The 19,759-nt window shown below is 42.2% G+C and overlaps 1 protein-coding gene across 5 annotated transcripts; it reads right to left on the reverse strand.

Moving 5' to 3' along the window:
- Positions 1 to 790: 790 nt before the first annotated feature.
- LOC135385816 (ankyrin repeat and SAM domain-containing protein 3-like) lies at positions 791 to 19,533 on the reverse strand. Of its 5 annotated transcripts, none has more exons than XM_064615349.1 (9): positions 19,276 to 19,533; positions 18,258 to 18,459; positions 17,848 to 17,969; positions 14,400 to 14,478; positions 8,062 to 8,131; positions 4,362 to 4,448; positions 2,519 to 2,672; positions 2,323 to 2,394; positions 791 to 888 (listed from the first exon to the last, which is right to left on the reverse strand). In XM_064615349.1, the coding sequence occupies exons 2-8, from the start codon at positions 18,447 to 18,449 to the stop codon at positions 2,340 to 2,342; spliced, it is 759 nt and encodes a 252-aa protein (XP_064471419.1). In that variant the 5' UTR covers positions 18,450 to 18,459; positions 19,276 to 19,533; the 3' UTR covers positions 791 to 888; positions 2,323 to 2,339. The 5 variants fall into 5 exon arrangements, with proteins under 5 accessions (XP_064471419.1, XP_064471415.1, XP_064471418.1 ...); XM_064615345.1 differs by having other exon boundaries at positions 19,306 to 19,532; XM_064615348.1 differs by lacking the exon at positions 19,276 to 19,533 and adding an exon at positions 19,142 to 19,264.
- Positions 19,534 to 19,759: the final 226 nt, after the last annotated feature.

A 19,759-nucleotide genomic window follows, 5' to 3' on the forward strand; every position in this document is an offset into this window, starting at 1 on the left:
CTGATGTCAATATCATGAAACGTAAGTTTAATTATGTCAATTTTTGCTAACTGAACTCGAAAATTTGCAAAGTAAAGGCCACTTTTTTACCTCACCAATGTGAAGAGCGTGCCGAATTTACTCAGGTTCATGATGATTAACAGGGATATTGAGGAGCTATCCCATCAGAAAAAATAGCCGAACATCATGCTTTTCAGGGAACCAAGAGCATTGCGCTTGATAACTTTTTGAGCGCAATCGTTGTCAGTCCGACGAAAGGAGGTCGCAAACCCAGTTGTTGTTGCACGTCCTTCGGACAGCGACGCCAGTCCGCTTCGCAATGCGCATTGTTTTTCACCGGGACTGCTCCATGGCGTAGCACGCGCGTGCACGCACAGAATGGACTAAAAACACCGACGCACGAGCTGAAGCGACTTTCACTGCTTAGCACCAAAGCAAGAAAGAGTTTGGTATAATTTTGATTGTAGCTTCGTAACGGAATCAAAGTTTTGAGTTATGATAACAAGCACGTGTGTAACGTAATGTGAAGTGATCTTGTTTTTTGCATTTGAGTGCTCCTATAATAACTTTTAGGTAGGCTGGGGCAATAATGCATATGGCAATGAGGACACACCAGAGTTGTAAGCCTGTTAGCCTGGCCATTGTAAGCCTGTATCCTCAATGCAGGGCCTATGCAGGCACAAAATATAAGGCTGCTGCCCTGCCCACCCTTGCAACACCCTCGTATACACACAGAAATAAACTGCAGTATTGATCTCATGTATATGTAGCACGTTCATATTAACAAAGATAAGTAAGGCAGATGTATAATACAAAACGTAAATATACACATATCACAGATATTGCATTTTCTTCTGTAGCTTGGCCCTGCTGAAGACAGTATGCCACCTGAAATTGAATTTAAATTGAAGCAACTTGAAACTGAAACAGCACCAGGAATTTATTGAAGATGTATGCAAACATTAAAAGGCACGAAATTACTTCTGAGAGCATGCACTTTGAATTAAATTTCAACAAGAAGAACAGTCATAATAGACTAAAACTGCTGGATACAGCAAGAATAAGAAGACAGAATTGCAGCTTTTTTGCAAGCTTTATTATAACACTTCATGCCTGAGCTGCAACAAGTGCTCCAGTCTTTTTTGCGTGGCATCTTCCAGAACCACTTTTTCTGACGGATGCCGTCAGTGGCTGAGAGGTTATGCAGGGAGAGTTCTGAACCGTGTTGTTGTTGCAAAAAAAAAGTTGTTGTCAAAGGTCATCAAATTTTTGTTCAAGCTACTACTATCCAAACTGTTAATAACATTGATATTTTTTTGCTAGCGTGTTTTGCAAGCAACTTCGGAAGCCCATTGTATGCACGCTTTTGTGTTGCCATCGGGAATATGCATAGTCTAGCCACCTAGCCACTTAGCTGAGTGGCATTCACCTCCAGAAGCAAAAAGGCCCAAGCTAGAATGTGCATAGCCACGGTGCTCGCAAAAACCTGGAGAGCTCCTCGAAACCCAGAACCGGTCCAGTAAGTTCCGCTTTCTGTTTCGTTTGCCCAGAGGAGCCAAAAGTTTGCTTCAGATTGATGGGAATACTTTTGTATTGCACAAATACAAAACCAAACAACTCTGCGGCTATTGCACCACTTAAGAAGCAACTCCAGGATAGCGACCTACATTTATTGAGATTCCGTGTAATTTGGACAGATTAAACGGTCCACTAATAGATCATTTTGCATGGAAGTTCGGCATTGCTAGGAGTACGTTGTTTGATGTTGTGAAAGAGAGCCAAAGAATGCTTGAAAGAATTCAACGAAGGCAACTTTGCTCCTAAATGAAAAGAAGATGCACACTGAAGGATATGGAAGATGTCATCTTAGCATGTATTCGGTAGGTCCGCATTTTTCTGTGAATGGGATGTGTTAAGCGCTACGGCGAAGGAGATAACGTTGAGTGTAAGCATACAGTTTTCATGCAACGATGACTTGCTTTTTACAAAGCAGCACCAACTGACCTTTCAGGCCGTAATGGTAGACAGCTTTGAAAGTGAAACGAACGTTTCAATATCAAAATTGGGCGCATCTTTGGGTATGCACGAAACACGTTTAAATGCAGTAACTTTATAGAGCCCTCAAGTGGCCATGGTGTGTCACATGGTGGTTGGTCCCATGAAGCTACAGACAGGCCAGGAAAGCCATCGCTTTAATATCGCTTCCTTGTAAGTCTTTTTCAATCCATGTTTGCTGTGTATAGGAGGAACAAATTTCCAAGATCACTTCGTGTTCATCTTAAAGGGAGTTTACTATACATCTTTATGCATGGCCACACCAACCTTTCTGCTGATTACTACTACACATTCCAGCTGGCAATCGCTCTTGTCATCTTCATTCTAGGTCCAACGAGCCTGGAAAGAAAAATGATTTTAAAATGCGTTCTGCTGTTAAAGAGCTTGACTACAGAAATTTAAAACAAATACAAAAGATATACTTTGACGCCTAAGAACAAGCAAGAGTGAATCACGTACGTACCTAATACCAATTGCCTCAAGGTCAGATTCAGTCAATTTCAAAAACTGGCTGAGATCAATGCCCTCCTTCTCAAAAACTGGCAGGTATTTCGTGATATCCAAGTAGTGAAATAGCTGGTCTAAAGTATGTATTTCATGTTTTGGGATTGCATATTCTGAAAGCAAACAAGAATGATACGTTACATGCCACGCCAATATAAATGTCACACAGAAAACAAAAGCAAGAAAAGCCTTAGCAAGCACGTCAAGTAATAAAAATACCTATTGGATACGAACTGTTGTGCAGAACACAACAACAGAAAACCATCAGGACACCAGTGCTCATCGAAGTTGCCAACATTTGGGAAAGTAAATCATATGCCGCAGGCTGATCATTATCTGAGAGTCTCCAGACACCCAGAAAACAACTGCCAGCACGAGCATATCATCACTGTGCGCATCACGTTGATGTCATGCATGAGGAATAGAGACCGGATCTTCAGGCAAAATGTCTGTTCTTTCTTTGCAGTCCTATCGTGCCTATTTATCATATAAGCACAAGTTATGCGTTAAAGGGAGACGTTGCGTTTCAAGGTTGAGGTATTTCCAGAATCATTTACATGAACGGAACACAGTTGCAAAATATCTCAGTTGAGAATGAAGGGGATATCATAAGAACGATTTCTGAAATTTGACAAAGGCTGGCTTCAACCAGCCAGCGCCAATGGAGGTGTTGCTTCTTCCTTTCTCTGGTCAGCTAAGGTCACCATGCATTAGTAATACCCTTCCTGTGCTGCTTCCTGACTCGTGGAAGCCGAGTAAACGCGGTGCGTATTTCACACGACGAAGAAATGAGGTGAACATTATCAGTCACGACATTTCTGGAGGCACGACATGTGAGCCGCTCACAATCATAACACAACCGGTGAAGGCAGTCATGTGGGAATGATTACTCGCTGGTGCTACAGAAAGAGTGCTTTTCATATTCCTTATCAATTTTTTGCCACTTGGAACAAAATTCTATGAAAGAATTATTCACTAGCATGAGCTCGGGGAGCCTCATGGCCAACCTAGCATCCCTGTTTCTGAGGGGTCAGAACGAAAGATGGATTTCCATTTTACACGGGGTAATGTCTACTGCTCTTACACCTGTCACTGCTGTTCCACTGTCAGCACTGCTTTTGCAGGCCCAAAAACTTCTTTTGTTAGGTACATAGATATCACCAGCCTCGAACAGAGACTGTTCTTCTTCTGGACCAGAAGAAGAACAGTCTCTGTTCGAAATATCGGCGGCTTCTGTCCTGAGGCAACTCCCTTCCTACATCTCTACCGGTTCGCTGGATTTCTACCCATCTATGCTAAGTCTAGTGTTCTATATGGTGACACGATCATGCAGCAGGGGGCAGCATACAAAATATTCTGGGCCAGAAGAAGAACAGTCTCTGTTCGAAATATCGGCGGCTTCTGTCCTGAGGCAACTCCCTTCCTACTAGACTTAACAGGCTGATTTGATTTAAGTGGTTGGAAATGGCTTTCAACTTTGACAAGCCATCATAGTCCACAAAATGAAGCTCCCTGATTTTAAAGAAAGACAAAACATGATTTTGTTGTTCCATTTTGCCACACCAATTATTTTGGTAACTCCTTTATCCCTAAGACAGCTATGGACTGGAACCATCTGCCTGCTCATCCTGTCGTCATCAGGGACCCATGAAAGTTCAATGACAAACTTCCCAATGTACTAAACACATGGTTATGCTATGGATATACTACTCCACTCTGTAAGTTCCCTGACCTGAGAGTAAATAAATAAATAATCAAAGAAAGAAAGAAATGCAACCACACTATGAATGCTAAGGTCTTACGAGAGACTGTAGTCTTCCTGTTGCGAAGAGTAATATTTTGGCACATCTGTACTAAGTCGGTCATTTGCTGGTTATGGCCTATTTCTCCTGAAATTTGACAAAAAGAGTGTTGATGATGTTTAAATTGTCAAAGGAGCACTGGAAGATTCAGACAAGAAACTCTAGCTCTTGGAGTTGTATGTGATCTAGTAGACTACCTAACCACACCTGAGAAATATGTGAATTGCTATAGTCCAATTTTATTCCCGTGCTTTGCCAACTTCATTCCAGAGAAAGCTCAGTCAAGCCAACATAGTAAAGAACACAGACACTACAATGCCGTAGAATCATCCTGGCACAGGGTGCATCACATGCATGAGTTGATATCTAACATATGACACTGGAGGGGAAGAACACGCGCACCATAAATAAAATATCTTAACAAGACCAGTAAGGAAAATATGTCCCCAACAAAGAAATGATATTGCTAGTTTGTTATCAAAAACCTTTCAAACACAATAGTTTGTTTTTATTCTTGTTTTCTTTGTGAAATATTGCTGTTAATGATGTGCTTACTGCATGCCCCTTATTTACAACTTCACATTTCGATTCAAACCTCTTGTGGTGCACCACTTTTTGTGACCTTGTAACGAATATGTAAGTGCTGGCTTTTTTTTTTCATGAAATAGAGAGCTTCGTTAAATGGAACACGCCAACTGAAAAAAAAAAAGATGGCAGCTGCCACTACCTGCGCCGTACGTACCGCAAAATGCAATTTGTCATAAAACAGGTATCAAGCCACGAAGGAAACGTAACTTTCGCACAATATCGCTTGGAGCGTTCGTAACTTTCGTAACTCCAGATGGCCTCTACTGCTTTCTCTCGCACGCTCGCCTATCGACATTTATTGGTTGTTCCACTTGTACTCATGATGGCTGACAAACGCACAAGGAGAAAATACCGGAAAGAACGTGGGTACACCACCGTTGAATACCGATACAAACAAGAAATGGGTATCGCGTAGACATTTGCGCCGATAGAACTTTGGCCGTCAGCGGAGTCATGCCCATTTTACCTACTGTAATCGGCATCAACAAAAACAAATTAGACTTTGTGAGAAGCCAGCAATATACATGTTTTCGCGTCCAACAACAGGAATGAAGAGGTCCTTGGCATCTTGCGGCCCTCGGGCCGGTTTCGAAACTGTGTCATCGTAATGAAAAATACCGGCGTCGCACATGTCTACACGCTCCTCGGTGAACCTTCCCTCTCTCCCACTACTGCAGTCGTGCACAGTGGTTTCGCGCCGCGCAACTAAAGGACCCCCTGATTGGGGGAGAAACAGGGTTTTACCCGAATCACTAAATGTTCCATTTGGGGGGAAATTCGGGTATACCAAGAAAACATCAGACCCTGAGTATATGATATTACAACACTGATTTTAAGAGTTTGTTTTCTAGCAAAACAGAGCAGTGTTGTGGACATATCCACTAGGCAAAATATGACATTGTCATTTGTGTGTGCCAATGTTGACGCCGTGCACCATAGCTTTTCAACGATCTCTATAGTGCCATGCTTGCTCAATCACACTCAATTTCAGCTCACTGTGTCCAGCATGTTACCTTCTTTCTTCCAACACCTGATTCTTAAATTGTTTTACATATTGCCCTTGCAAATGTTGTGACCTTTTGAAGTGGAGTCAAAACCTTTGTCACTTTTCCCACATTGTCACTGTGTTACAGTGGTTGGTTTTGCATTTTAGTAAGCTGTAGAACGCATCATATAGTTTGGGAAGTCAAACATATGTGTAGCCTCTCTTATTGCTAAGACTGGGAGAGTGGCATAAAACAGCATAGTTTTTGCCTCGAGCACTTACATTTGCCACCATAATCTCAAGGTCAAGGTCGTGATAAGCCGCAGTAAGAATCACGCATACGTTTATGGTCTATCGTGTGATACTGTTGTCATACGCCTCCGTTGTACCAGTAGCAATAAGCATTTAAAGTCTATCCCAATTTCGTTACGCTCAATTTCCTGGAATGGCCCCTATACCAGCTATAGAAAAAGACATTATATATCACATTGTATGCCTTGTAATGGGGAGATTTGAAATGGCTGGATAGGTAAGGGAATATTTATAGTGAGAATTGCTTAGTGTAATGGGTGAAGAATTTGTTAAACGTTGAATTAAACTGTTGCTAGTTGATTGTTAAACATTGAATAGAATTGTTGCTAGTTGGTTCTTAGTAGTTGATAGTTAAGTTGGAGAAGTTAAGAACTGTTACTATAATTCTTAATCTATTGAGGAAGTTGTTGGGGTTGTCAAGTTTCTTTTGTTTTCTTTTTTTATAGAGAGGAGAATGTGGTAGGGGGCCCACATATCATAGGGGGCGCATGTGAACTGTCACTTTGTATATATGTCATCACATCGGGAAATAAAGTCTCTTTTGTGAGGTTGGGACGTCTACATGGTACCTAAGGGCTGCGAGCCCTTCTGCCGAGACATAACAAAAACATTGCTTTTTTTGCAGAAAAAATATTGTACCTATACAAGAAAGGTAATTCACAGCTATGTCACCAATGTATGAGAGAGTTTTTTTGTTATTGCATTTCTGCCATCAAAATATGGAGCTAAAACCATGGGTAAAGTGTCACAAAATTGTCAAAATTACTTGTGCAACAAATCATATTTTGCATAATTATTCCAGATGTAATGTATCATCTTCAGTTCTCACACCCGTTTGAACCGTTGGTAGAAACACTATCTACTGTAAATAAAGTGCAAATCTAGCCCAAACAAACACAAGACTGCAGTTGGTATCTGCACTGATTTAAACTTAAAACAAGAGGTGGGCGTGGTGCCAACATACAGGGTTACTAAAGATAAAGCACAGTATTTATCCTGCGACATAGAAAATATCGCAGGAACAGCATATATCAAAACCTCCGTAAAAAATATGTAGAGTGCTTAAAAATGTTGTCAGGAATTTCCAGCTTTGATGCTATAAATTATGAATGAGGTGGAGAGAGGCAGAGCCAAGTGTGAAGTATTTAGCACTCACGCACAGCACAAGTGCCTGCGTTTGTAAGTACAAGTACAATAAGCAAGTACAGTTGACTGGGTTTAACCCCAAAAGACACAGAGCCCTGTCAATACCATATTCTGCCATTTTATTGAGTTGTCAAGGTATTAGTGATGCTTCCAAATTAATTCTAGGAGGCATATTTACCAAATATGTAACAACAGAAGTGCACATTATACCTCAAAATTGTAAGAACACAGCAAAATAAATATCATGACAAAGTTTTGGCTGTTGCAACACGACACAACTTACTAAAGATACACACACACACACACATACACACGAGGCTTAGCATGCAGTATAGGCCATTGGGTATGTCAACAGGGCAGCGTTTTTCAATTGCCACGATTTATTCAAAGGGAACCAGACCACATAGCAATTTTTATGTGCAGTTTTAGCACATAATATATCCTTCAATGTGCAATTCAGCTCCCAAACACACCTTTCATTCATTTTACCTTCATTACAAGCCCTGTTCTATGTCTCGGACAACCTTTCAGATACTCTATAAAAAAAAGTCCCAGGTCTGAAAACATTAGTATATGAAGTGTGCATATACAGGCACCAATTTAATAAATAACGTTCTCTAAAATCTTATCGTAGCACCGCAATACTGCAAAATTGAAAGTAACTCTTACTTGGGTGCACTCCTTGATGCAAGTGAGAGTGTAACTGCGCATTTGTTCCACCAGCTCCAAATTTGGCTCCCTGTAATAATTATGCAGCACAATAAATGAAATTGTCAATGAAATTTGCTCTCACAAACTGTCAAAAGTGATACAGAGTTACTACAAGTCTTATACAGGGTGTTTCACCTGACGTAATAAAGAAGTGTATTAAAAAACCTACTTGTCAGAACATTATGGAGTCAATGCTATTTTTTGACCAGGGGAGATTTTGCCATTACTGCTGAGCATTTTGATCAAATTCATTTTGCGAGGAATTGAATTTTACCAATTGATATCCAAAATTTGCCAACTCAACCTCATGTTTTTTTGACAGAAACGGAAAGCGCACGTCAGATTTACCCCACTGCATTGGAAAATTCCTTGATTCATGAAGGGATTTCGATATGCCATCCTGAGGTCAAGGAAGCACTATATGCGTGCGATGACCGAGGGCAAACCAGCTATGTACCAGGAAAGTTGACTTGCGGTTCCTAGGGCAGGAACAGGTACGCAATTCTCCTTCCGGATTTTGAAACGGACACATCAGGAGGACCAAAGTGAAAGCAGCTGAGTGGTGGTAAACAAGATATCTGCCAAAGCAAAAGCAACCTCCAGCAAGCCTTATGTCTTCACTGACTTGAATCCCTAGGGGCTAGTAGTTGTGAAGCTAAACTTCTTTGGAGAAGATAAGGATATGTGATGGCTACCGCACTGAAGAGCGATGGGATAAGTTGCCACTGTATAGAACCAGGACCATGCTACAATGCATTATGTTGAAAATAAGACCGACAAGCAAGGGAAAAATAGAAAAGGTAAGGCGAGTCAAGTTTCAAGGTGCCAACTGTATCCCGAGCAAGACAGACTGTGTATGTTGAAGAATACTACCAAGTCTACCAAGTCCCATAAAGATGTCCTTCTATTAGAACTAGGGCCCGGGAGTTCGTGCAAAATGCATATCTTTAGAATGCGTTCTGATGGATATCCTAACCTTTCTCCACACATTACCAATCATGTCGACACAAATCTACGATCTTTTGTGTGTTATATAATTGTATATTGCGGAATATTTCTTCCTGATCGTCATATAATATGACAGTTGCATATTATGTCATACTTCAGAGCCATTTGAGTTCCTTTTTAACGTTTGTGGCTCCACCCCTTTTTTTGACACTGCTCAACTTATTTCAAAAGGGAGGTAATGAGTCCAAAACCTGTATTCCAGCTGCACATCTAAGCTACTACACTGTTTTGGGGCTGCTTTGTGCCACGCATTCAGTTGGTTCAGTTAGCACAACTAGCACCAAGAACAAACTCATCGAAACAAAACCATAGACCCCACTCAATTTTGGTAGAAAAATTCAAGGGTCTTTCAACAAGCGTTTCAAGACTCAGCTTCATTTTACATGGGATGTAAAACCCAGTTTATGGCCAGGACTTCAGTATTCCACAATAATACGAGTATTTATTGGCTTCAGTTATCACAATATATACAATGGAGGGTACCATTCATCTCTCGCACTTCTGCTATCTGCTACTGCTTTCTATTGCAACGAGTGCTAACTGCTGTAGTTTCCAAACTATAGTTGTGCACTGAACATCCCACGTGAATATGAAAAGGACGCAAAATCAAGTGTTTTCGAGGACTATGGAAAATTCCAGGATTTTTGCAACCTTGAAAACTGCATTTCTGCATTATAGGTTATTGAGGGGTTTCAAGGACCAGTGGGAACCATGAGAACAGGTAGTTAGCGAGTTCAAAAAGAGAAAATAAACAAAAAAGATTCTGCAAGCATCAGCATGTCCCAACATTACTTTGAAGACATTGGAGTGAAAAATGACTCAGCGGCCAGTTGTGCTAATTTCTTCCTACTTGCATCGAATACGGTGTCTGGAAACCTGTCGCTTGGGGGGCGCTAGAAGTTGTATAGAAGTATGTAAAAATAAGGCACTCAAAGTATTGCAGTGTGTCAGTGGCCAGTCTCGAGGGCAATGAACAGCACAACGAAAAGCTGTCTAAGCAGATCACCTATGAGCTACATAGCTAGCGAATTTGCCGGAACGACAACCAGCGACAAAGAGCTGACATTTTCGCAGTACATGGCTTTCTTAACTGGCAACACAGGAAGGTTTTAATAATGTGCGTGTGCACTTTTGAAAGCAGGAGTTACAGACATGGTGAACCGGGAATACCTTAGTGTTCATGTGTTCCAACTTCCAATAAGGAATGTGCATTTTCAGTTGCAGCACTCTCTTTTTAGACAATATAGGTATTTACTGTTCCAAGCTGTGGAGCACCACTCCTGGTATTTCTGCATAATATCTCCATAATATTTCAGCATATATTGTGCATATATATTGTGCACGTTTTGTGCTGTGTGGTGTGTATTTGCATGCATATTTTAGATAATTTTTGTGCTTAATGTCACGGGCCCTAGTTCTAACGCCATCCTTCCGTTCACCCAAAATGAATATGAATACGACATCTGCGATTTCTGAACGATTTCCAAGAGAGTTTGGCTGCTCGTAGATATCAAGGGCTGACTGTCGAAACGATATACCTAGTTGCTACAATAGGTATTGAACACACAGATACACTAATTGTGATAGCGCGCCACCTCGATCACTCGCCTCCGCTCCACTACAGCTGCCAATCAGTGTGGAGAGAACAATAAAAAAAAAACTGTGATGAGGTAATCTCCACATTCTAATGCTACACGCATGACAAAGCAGGGGTTGTCCAAAGGATATCTCCTCCATTGTTTTCTGCTTGGAAAGCTATGTTCCCAAATGAGTGTGGTTTTACATAAAAATGTAACATTTTAGGAAATTCTGAATGATTAAAAAAATTTGCTTCCCAGAACTCATCAAAATATTCTTCTTCAAAAATTGTCTTCTCCAAGTAAAGGAAATATTGCCCTTGTCACATGCATTCCCCTACATACTTTGCACACACATTTATTCCACAACATTGCAGGTTACATACAAAAACGTTCCTGCAGAATTTTTATGACAGGGGTGTAACATTTCGCATCTAGTGACACTGACTCTGAAGCGCTGTCAGTCTGAGTTGATAGCACCGCACAAGGAAATGTTTCCCAGTGAATCACTCAATGCTTTGCTCCCATTGAGGTTGGACTGGACATACTCTAGTCTCTGCCCGCGTGTGCACGGGGCCATGCTGTGTAGTTTAGTACGTATATGCAGATCTCCACATTGAGACCATTTTTGTTGCACAGCATTCTTTCATGTCCATGTGTATCATTAAATTCGTTCACAGAAGAAAATGATACACGCAGCCATCACACAGGTGCATATATGTAATATCTTGTAACTGTTTATACAGTAGAACCTCGTTAATTCGAAGTCGTCTGGACGGCCAAAAAATTTCGAATTACGCGGGCATTTGAACTAAGCGAACCTGGGCACATGGTGAAGGGAAATATGTTTATTTGCCAAAGAACTCCCTAACTTCGTCTGCCACTTTCAGAAAATGACATCGCACATCACCGTTCGTTTAAGATGGGCTACGAAGTTCATCATATCGCTGCGCTGGCGCCATTGGCTTAACAAGCTTCCGAAACCGACGGCACTCATGCAGATTAATCGCCGCCGCTCCACTACAGCTGCCAATCAGTGTGGAGAGAACAATAAAAAAAAAACTGTGATGAGGTAATCTCCACATTCTAATGCTACACGCATGACAAAGCAGGGGTTGTCCAAAGGATATCTCCTCCATTGTTTTCTGCTTGGAAAGCTATGTTCCCAAATGAGTGTGGTTTTACATAAAAATGTAACATTTTAGGAAATTCTGAATGATTAAAAAAATTTGCTTCCCAGAACTCATCAAAATATTCTTCTTCAAAAATTGTCTTCTCCAAGTAAAGGAAATATTGCCCTTGTCACATGCATTCCCCTACATACTTTGCACACACATTTATTCCACAACATTGCAGGTTACATACAAAAACGTTCCTGCAGAATTTTTATGACAGGGGTGTAACATTTCGCATCTAGTGACACTGACTCTGAAGCGCTGTCAGTCTGAGTTGATAGCACCGCACAAGGAAATGTTTCCCAGTGAATCACTCAATGCTTTGCTCCCATTGAGGTTGGACTGGACATACTCTAGTCTCTGCCCGCGTGTGCACGGGGCCATGCTGTGTAGTTTAGTACGTATATGCAGATCTCCACATTGAGACCATTTTTGTTGCACAGCATTCTTTCATGTCCATGTGTATCATTAAATTCGTTCACAGAAGAAAATGATACACGCAGCCATCACACAGGTGCATATATGTAATATCTTGTAACTGTTTATACAGTAGAACCTCGTTAATTCGAAGTCGTCTGGACGGCCAAAAAATTTCGAATTACGCGGGCATTTGAACTAAGCGAACCTGGGCACATGGTGAAGGGAAATATGTTTATTTGCCAAAGAACTCCCTAACTTCGTCTGCCACTTTCAGAAAATGACATCGCACATCACCGTTCGTTTAAGATGGGCTACGAAGTTCATCATATCGCTGCGCTGGCGCCATTGGCTTAACAAGCTTCCGAAACCGACGGCACTCATGCAGATTAATCGCCGCCGCTGCTGTCACACTGTTGATTTGCGCGAGCAGTGTTGAGAACAATGTCCCCCGTGAGACTTGCGGCACAGGATTCTTCTGTGTCTTCTATCTTACCCTACTCTTCTAAAGACGCGAAACCCTCCTCGGAGCTTGCATTACCGGCAGGAGCTTACAGCACGTTGCACATCTCGCGGCTGCGATTATCGCCACTTTTTCTTTCATCGTCAGCATCTTGTACTTCACCCGCGGACTGCCTCCACAGCCCACAGGCAGGAAGTGAACTTCAAAGTGGATCTCAACAAAAGCACGAAACAAAACAACACCAGAACACGTTCGCGCATAATCCGTAATGGCAGTACAGCTAGGACACTGCATGGCAAGGAAGCGCGAGGAGGTTGCGCAACAGGATTTGCGGCTGGGAAAGGGAAGTCAGCAAGCGAGCACGCACATGGTTTTTATGGCAGGTCGTCGTTGCGTGGGTTTGAAACCGATGGAAGATGATGAAATTCGGCAGGAAACTTACGAATTAAGCGGGATACGGGCCAGTTTTCTTCAAATTATGCGGTCAGACTGCAACGTGCGAAGACGGGACCGCAGCAATCCTTCGAATTAACCGGAATTTCGAATTAAGCGAGATCGAATTTGCGAGGTTCTACTGTACTCAACATCTACACCCCTCAGGCCTTGTGTGTTCATTACATCCATGCAGTTCTTATGTACGTTCCTAAGAAGGCTTATTGAATAAGCAGTAACTGCAATCACCTCAAAGATAGTAACATCAGCAACGTCTAGTATTCTACAACGACAGTTCAAAGCTGTCTTCTGGAACGTTGCCTATATTCTATGTAGAGCTAACGACCTAAACATGCTGGATGGTAGAACCATGATAGAAATTCATAGTAAATAATGTAGGCGACAGAGAGACATACGATCAAGGGATTTTTTTCTGCCAGGAACATTTGCCACATATTGGTACCATTTTATTTCATTTTAATTGATAGAAATTTAATTTCTTGAATTGAACTCCGAAATTTCCCAAGTGCGCCTAACGTTTTCTTTGCGGTAATGGGTTCCTGATGGTCATTTTCGTCATTTTACTCAGCATAGCACCTGTAACACAACAACGATTGCTGAAATAAACTGGCCGAAAATCCGCGGAAATAAGTCCTTGGCTCCGCCTCCGTTTTGTCGGCTCTAGTTTGAGCCTCCAAAGTGCCTGCCAAAACATCGGGTAACCTCGTTTTTGATAAGATAGCTCTGATTGCCACACTCACCGCACATGTTTGTTCTGTGGGATGGGATTCTAACCCTCTCCCCCTCGCATGGCGTGTCGATGTAACCTCCTCGATGCACTTTGGCGCTCAACTAGAGCCGACAAAAAAGAGGCGGAGCATGCCCAGAACTGCTGCAACATTTACAAAAAATTAACATACATAAATCTCTGTAAAGCCTTGCACTTGGTCATTTTGTGGAATCTAGATCTCCTGTCTTCACATATCACATACACAATCAGAATTTTGCAAAAAACGTCTTGGCACAACATCTTGGCATCTTTCCTATCTTGGCAAACAAGCATGCCAACAAGTGACCAATGCTCTCACAGCAAGTGGAGCAGGACTACAAACTAACTACACAGTTTCCTGGCAAGCATGAGTGCTCAGGAGGTCACTACAGCAGAAAAGCGATTGAGGGGCTGTGGTGAATGGATGAAATATGTAAGGCTCATTTTGAACTTACAGCCCTCAGAAGAAGCGCAACAACATTTTCGTGCCTTGCTGCACAGGCAATGGTGAGAGGACTAACGCCACTTTTATCTCTGTAAAATACAAGGTATAAATAGAACAACAGTTAATTCATTTTGTGTATTGTTTACACGTGTTGATTATCCTGCTTCATGTTCTCTCTCTTGCATACCGGGTGTTTCGCAAAGATCCCCCGGCTGAATAATTCATAAACAGGTTGCGCCATCGAAGGTGGGGCATTGGTGCACTGCTCTGTGAAAGAAATATGTAAACTGAAACCAATTAATTACTCGAAAAAAATCACTGAGTGTCAATGCAGCTTTTTTTCTTGGAATATTTTTTGCTGAAGGTCGCAATACGTAAAACAGTGCCTCTGAAAGCATGCCAAGTAAAATTTTGAAGTTAAGATGTTCATTTAATCAGTGAGCATATGCAAATGAGCCACTCACTTCACAGTTCATAGCCAATGTCCAAAGGATCTTTATCAAAAAGGACGTTCTTCGATGGCGTCACTTATTTACAAATTATTCAGATGGGGGACCTTCATGAAGCACACGGTATAGTCAAACCTTGTTACAGCGAACTCGCTTACTACGAATTGTCGGTTATTGCGAAGTACTATTTCAGTTTGATTGGTGATGCTTTTTTCCTACGGCAATTTTATTTTTATAGCGAACTAAGTTTCCCCTGGGTCAGTGGAATTATCAGTTAACACGAAGTGTCGCAGCTTGACCTCCAAATGCCACTGCCCTTCCGACGGTCACGACACGAGGCAGACAATGACGCTGAGGAAGATGGAAAAGACGAGGGCGAACCCATTTCAACAAACTTGGAAGCACTTAACATGGCTCCCATGCTTAGGGACTTCTGGATGACACACCCGACAGTGCCTGATCGCATCCGGACACATGGGTAGGAAACAGTTACAAGACTGCATGGCACCATTGGGTATTCCATTTCACCACTTTCTTTTTCTTGCTGGGAAATGCTCGGGTATCAAACAAAGGAGTGCAGCGACGACGAGGAGAGTTTTTTCGATCAGTACAACCTCTGGGGAAATGAGCAATGACATCATCGTGACGCATGAGACAATTTGACCAATGTGGGTGCGGCGCGGCACTCCCCCATTTTCTCTCCGAGGAGCGCTCCAAAATATGGAGATATCGCCTGCTTTGTGCATGGCTTCATGTGTGAAGAAACCTATTTCCTCGAAACTGCTGCGAGTTTAGTGAAATCGCGACATGAGGCGGAATGCGCGAACGCGGCCTGACTCTTATGTTACATCCACAATATGAAATTGATAGGTAGGGAGTCCTGGTACATGCCTGGTACATGCCTGGTACATGCCTTCGGTTACATGAGGCAGCCATAAACCCAGCTTATGAAGGAACTAGGCAAGGCAGATGCCTGTGTGAAACAGTAATAAAGAAAATGAAGTATTGATTTATTTACTAAGAGTGGCACTGTACCACAAAAACTTTTCTCTTCAGAACAGCGTTGCGCTCCAAATGAAACAGGCATGTTTGTATAGAATGACGGGTAAGCGCACGTATCAGACATTTTTTGTCACTCTACCTATTGTCAAGTGCCTCAAGAAGACGGATACTGCGGTCACCGCGACACAAGTTGGGAATATTTACCCCCCCCCCCCCCCCGATGTTGCTGAAAAATATAACCTAAAACAGGCCCTAATTATACTGTTGCAATGAAAATCGGATATAACGAACAATTTTGTAGTTCCCGCAAAACTTCACTGTAACAAGGTTGGCTGTACTTATCTTGAAAGTTTTTCAGTCAAAATCCAAAAGCCTACTTTTTAGCATTGAGCCTTGAGCAATTTCCAAAGCACTATAAGCGACATAGTTGCAATAAAATTATCAGCATGCAGCGGCACATGATCAGCAGATCGTGCACAGTGCCATCCATAAAAGGAATACAGCATGTACACATTACTTTCATGTTTGTGGTCTTGATTCCTCCTTGTTGATGCACCTCTTTTGCAGCAAGAATTCTATTACAAGCAGCCTAAACATAACTTATCAGCACTTTGTGGAACATCTGTCTGCTAGCCACAATAAATTGGTTCCCTCATCTGACAGAAACTTTGTATTAAAGTAACATCTAGGGCTGTGCGAATAGTATAAATGTCGAATACAAATCAAAAACGAACACTGCAAATATTTGACTTCAAACATCGAAACAAATTAGTTCAAGCAACCCTGTGTACTGCATGTGCACATACGGAACATACAGCCACATTTTGATAATCACAGAAATATGTATGGCACGAGAGGGATGTAGCGGAGGAGTTGACATGGATATGTGAGGAAGCACCAACTGTGAAAGGGCGAGGAAGAGGTTGTCACTCACACAAGACAATTTACGCTGCTAAAGTTTTAGGTGTACCCCACTCATTGTAAAGTTCCTCAAGGGCAGACAATGTATTTGATGCACTGTGACTGTCCCAGAATCAGGCTTTTCACATTATGGACTGACTTTCAGTCAAGTAGCACATGCCTTTAGCAGCAACATCTTGAGCTATAGCTTGAGCTGAATGGCGCTCCCCAGTTGGAGACGTGCAACGAAGGATTGCACAGAAGCCACGAAAATTACCCCAGTGATTGTAATACTAGTTTGTCGGGCTCCATATATCTTTGTTTTTCAGAAAACATGACATAATGAATAGCAGTCAACAAGGAACAGCTCGCCATGCTCGTAGCAGACGATTTCTTCTTCCAACGAATGAGAGGGCTCTCGGTAACAGACGTCACATGAGAGGGGTGTGGTGTACAGTTCGAGCGCTCAAACCTTGGCGGCAGCGATCTTGTAAATGAAATTGTGTCGCAGTGAAAAAATTTTGGCCAGAAATATTCTATGGGAATGCTTTCCATACACTGCTTTACAAGCTGGCAGCAGTTTTTGGCCATGTTGGGTACCACTTTAATGCTCCGTTAAGCCCAGCACTGGGGGTTTTACCGCTTTTAATAATGAATAACCAACCAGAACAGGGTTTAACCTTGTTTAAGTAAGTTCCTCAGGGTTCCACCGCACGTCATTCTAGAGAGTGCAGCCTCCATGACCGTGATGGCTCCTACAAAGCTATCACACAGGTTGCCACATCAAAAGGCACAGAAATCATAGTTGGTAGTCGATTTTAAAAGTAATTGCAGATCCTCCATTTGTATATTTCATACCATTATTTTGGATGATGACTCGTGACCTCAAGAACAATGTTATGAGCAGAAACCACCTTTAAAGAGTAAGTAATGTGTGTCAATAATGATAACGTACTATGAATCACATACTACATGTGTCAGATCTTTGAAATGTGGCTAGAGGATGCCTTCAAAGGCTACATGTAGAACGACAGAAACAGCAGCAAGAAATCTAGGAAAACACTAATGTTAGGGAGCACAAGAAAGCACAGAAAACTCAATACCTACACACAGTTTACATTCGCTCCGGCATCAAGGAGTGTCTGGACAACAGCAGAGTGACCATGTGCTACAGCATGAAACAGGGCTGTATGACCCTCAGTATCTCTCACCTCGCGATCAGCACCAAACTGCATAGAGAGAAAGAAAAGAACACTGAACGGTCAGCACCTTCTCCATACAACATGCTTCTTAGGAAAAGAGAAATAACACTGCATTGTGACTCATGCCCTCCTACCGAGCACTCCATGCAACAAAAGCAAAAGGGTGGTGTACGATGATCACGAGAAGGGAAACAACGATTTCCCCATAGAGAATATCTCATTGCAAGACATACATGAAGTACTATATGGCTGCCCTTTACCTGACAACAGTACCAAATGTAGTGTGAGTACCAAATATAAATGAAGTTTCTTCACCTTTAAGAGTAGATGAACAGTGTCCTTGTTTCCATACATAGCTGCTAATACGGTTGCTGTTTGGCCCTGAATGTTTACTGCGTTCACATCCGTCCCATATCGAAGCAGCAGCTCTAAAATCTCGGAGTAACCAGAGCAGGCAGCATACATCAGAGGTGTCCACAGATCCTTGTTCCTCAAATTCAGATGCATGACCGAGGCTCTGCATTTCCAAAGAGAGAGCACTCAATGCTATTGCTTGTTAAACCGGCAGCACGTCGTGTGCAGATGTACAGGGCGCGTGCAGACAAAGTATCCCCACATTTACGTACAAACGTGTTGCCTGCATACCGTACGAACTTCTGGTGGCGCACGACAACACACGTATGCGACCAAAATCAACAGGAAAAACGATTGTGGCAACTAAACAGTGTAACAAAAAATATAGCCACACATGGGGCAGTCACATCCAGTTCTAGCTATGAGTGCCACAGGTGTAGAAACTAAAATGATGGCCTACATGGATGCTTATTTCGGTTATTTAGATTTCTGCGCCGTTAGTGCCCCTTGCGGTACCACCATGTTTGAATTGGTACAGCCCATTCGGACTGCACAGGGAGCATAGCTTGCAGGGCTATATCTTTTTGTTAGATAGAGTTTCACGTACAGCAGTTCGTGCGGTAAGCGAACAACCCATTATGTGCGTAAATGTGGGACTACTTTATCTGCACAGACCCCGTACATAATATGACTAAAGTAGGGAAAGTTCCTCGCTCAACTGAAGAAAGAGGAGACAAAACTTTCACTTGCAAACGAATTTTGATGAAATTGTTCACACTTGTTGCTCAGTACCAATTAAAAACTTGTCTTTATCACTGCAACATTTTTGTGTTGGGTCAGTTTACCCTGTAGCGGAATCTTCCTGTTTGTAGCTGACACTTATCTCACTTGGAAAGTGAAATAACTGCAATGTAATACAATTTTGGGCCCTCCCTCAAGCTCTGGTAGATGTACCACACAGGTTCCTTGCTCCTCTTACTTGTATGCTCAACTAAAGCATAGAATGTACCGTTGAAGCAATTCACAGACAAACGAGATGTTGCCTATGCTAACAGCTGTCATGAAGTCCATGCACCTAGAGCTTTCAGCGTAAACTTGCTCCCAATGCGCACACACACTAGACGCCATTTAAGGTCACTAATGATACAATGGTTCACAAAATACACTCAAGTATCTGTTTCTGACAGGAAGCTATGGCGGGCTAGAAGGCGCATGACCACACAAACACTGCTGTTGGCAGCCATTATGGCTATGGAGCCTGGTTGCGGCCAACTCAAGTGCACCGCAAGCCATCCGGCCAGTCACAGCCAGCTGATCGATCGAGTGGATCGAGTGATATCGAGTAGAAAATTGGTTGAATGTTGGAGGCTGTATTTCGCTGATAAATAATCGAAATAAATTATTGTTTGTTTTAGAGAACGGTAGGGTCCTTGGATAACATAATAAAAAACATCGTAGAACGG

This window comes from Ornithodoros turicata, chromosome 2, assembly GCF_037126465.1.
Source record: "Ornithodoros turicata isolate Travis chromosome 2, ASM3712646v1, whole genome shotgun sequence".
NCBI classification, from domain to species: Eukaryota; Metazoa; Arthropoda; class Arachnida; order Ixodida; family Argasidae; genus Ornithodoros; species Ornithodoros turicata.

What these genes read in the sequence shown, in the direction of transcription:
- LOC135385816 (XM_064615345.1), bottom strand. Translation starts at nt 19,424, where the DNA reads ATGGCGTCTAGTGTGTGTGCGCATTGGGAGCAAGTTTACGCTGAAAGC. An exon ending in GTCTGTGAATTGCTTCAACG is followed by an intron (nt 18,460 to 19,305) that starts GTACATTCTATG and finishes TTGGAAATGCAG; the next exon opens with AGCCTCGGTCATGCATCTGA. An exon ending in CTGTTCATCTACTCTTAAAG is followed by an intron (nt 17,970 to 18,257) that starts GTGAAGAAACTT and finishes CTCTCTATGCAG; the next exon opens with TTTGGTGCTGATCGCGAGGT.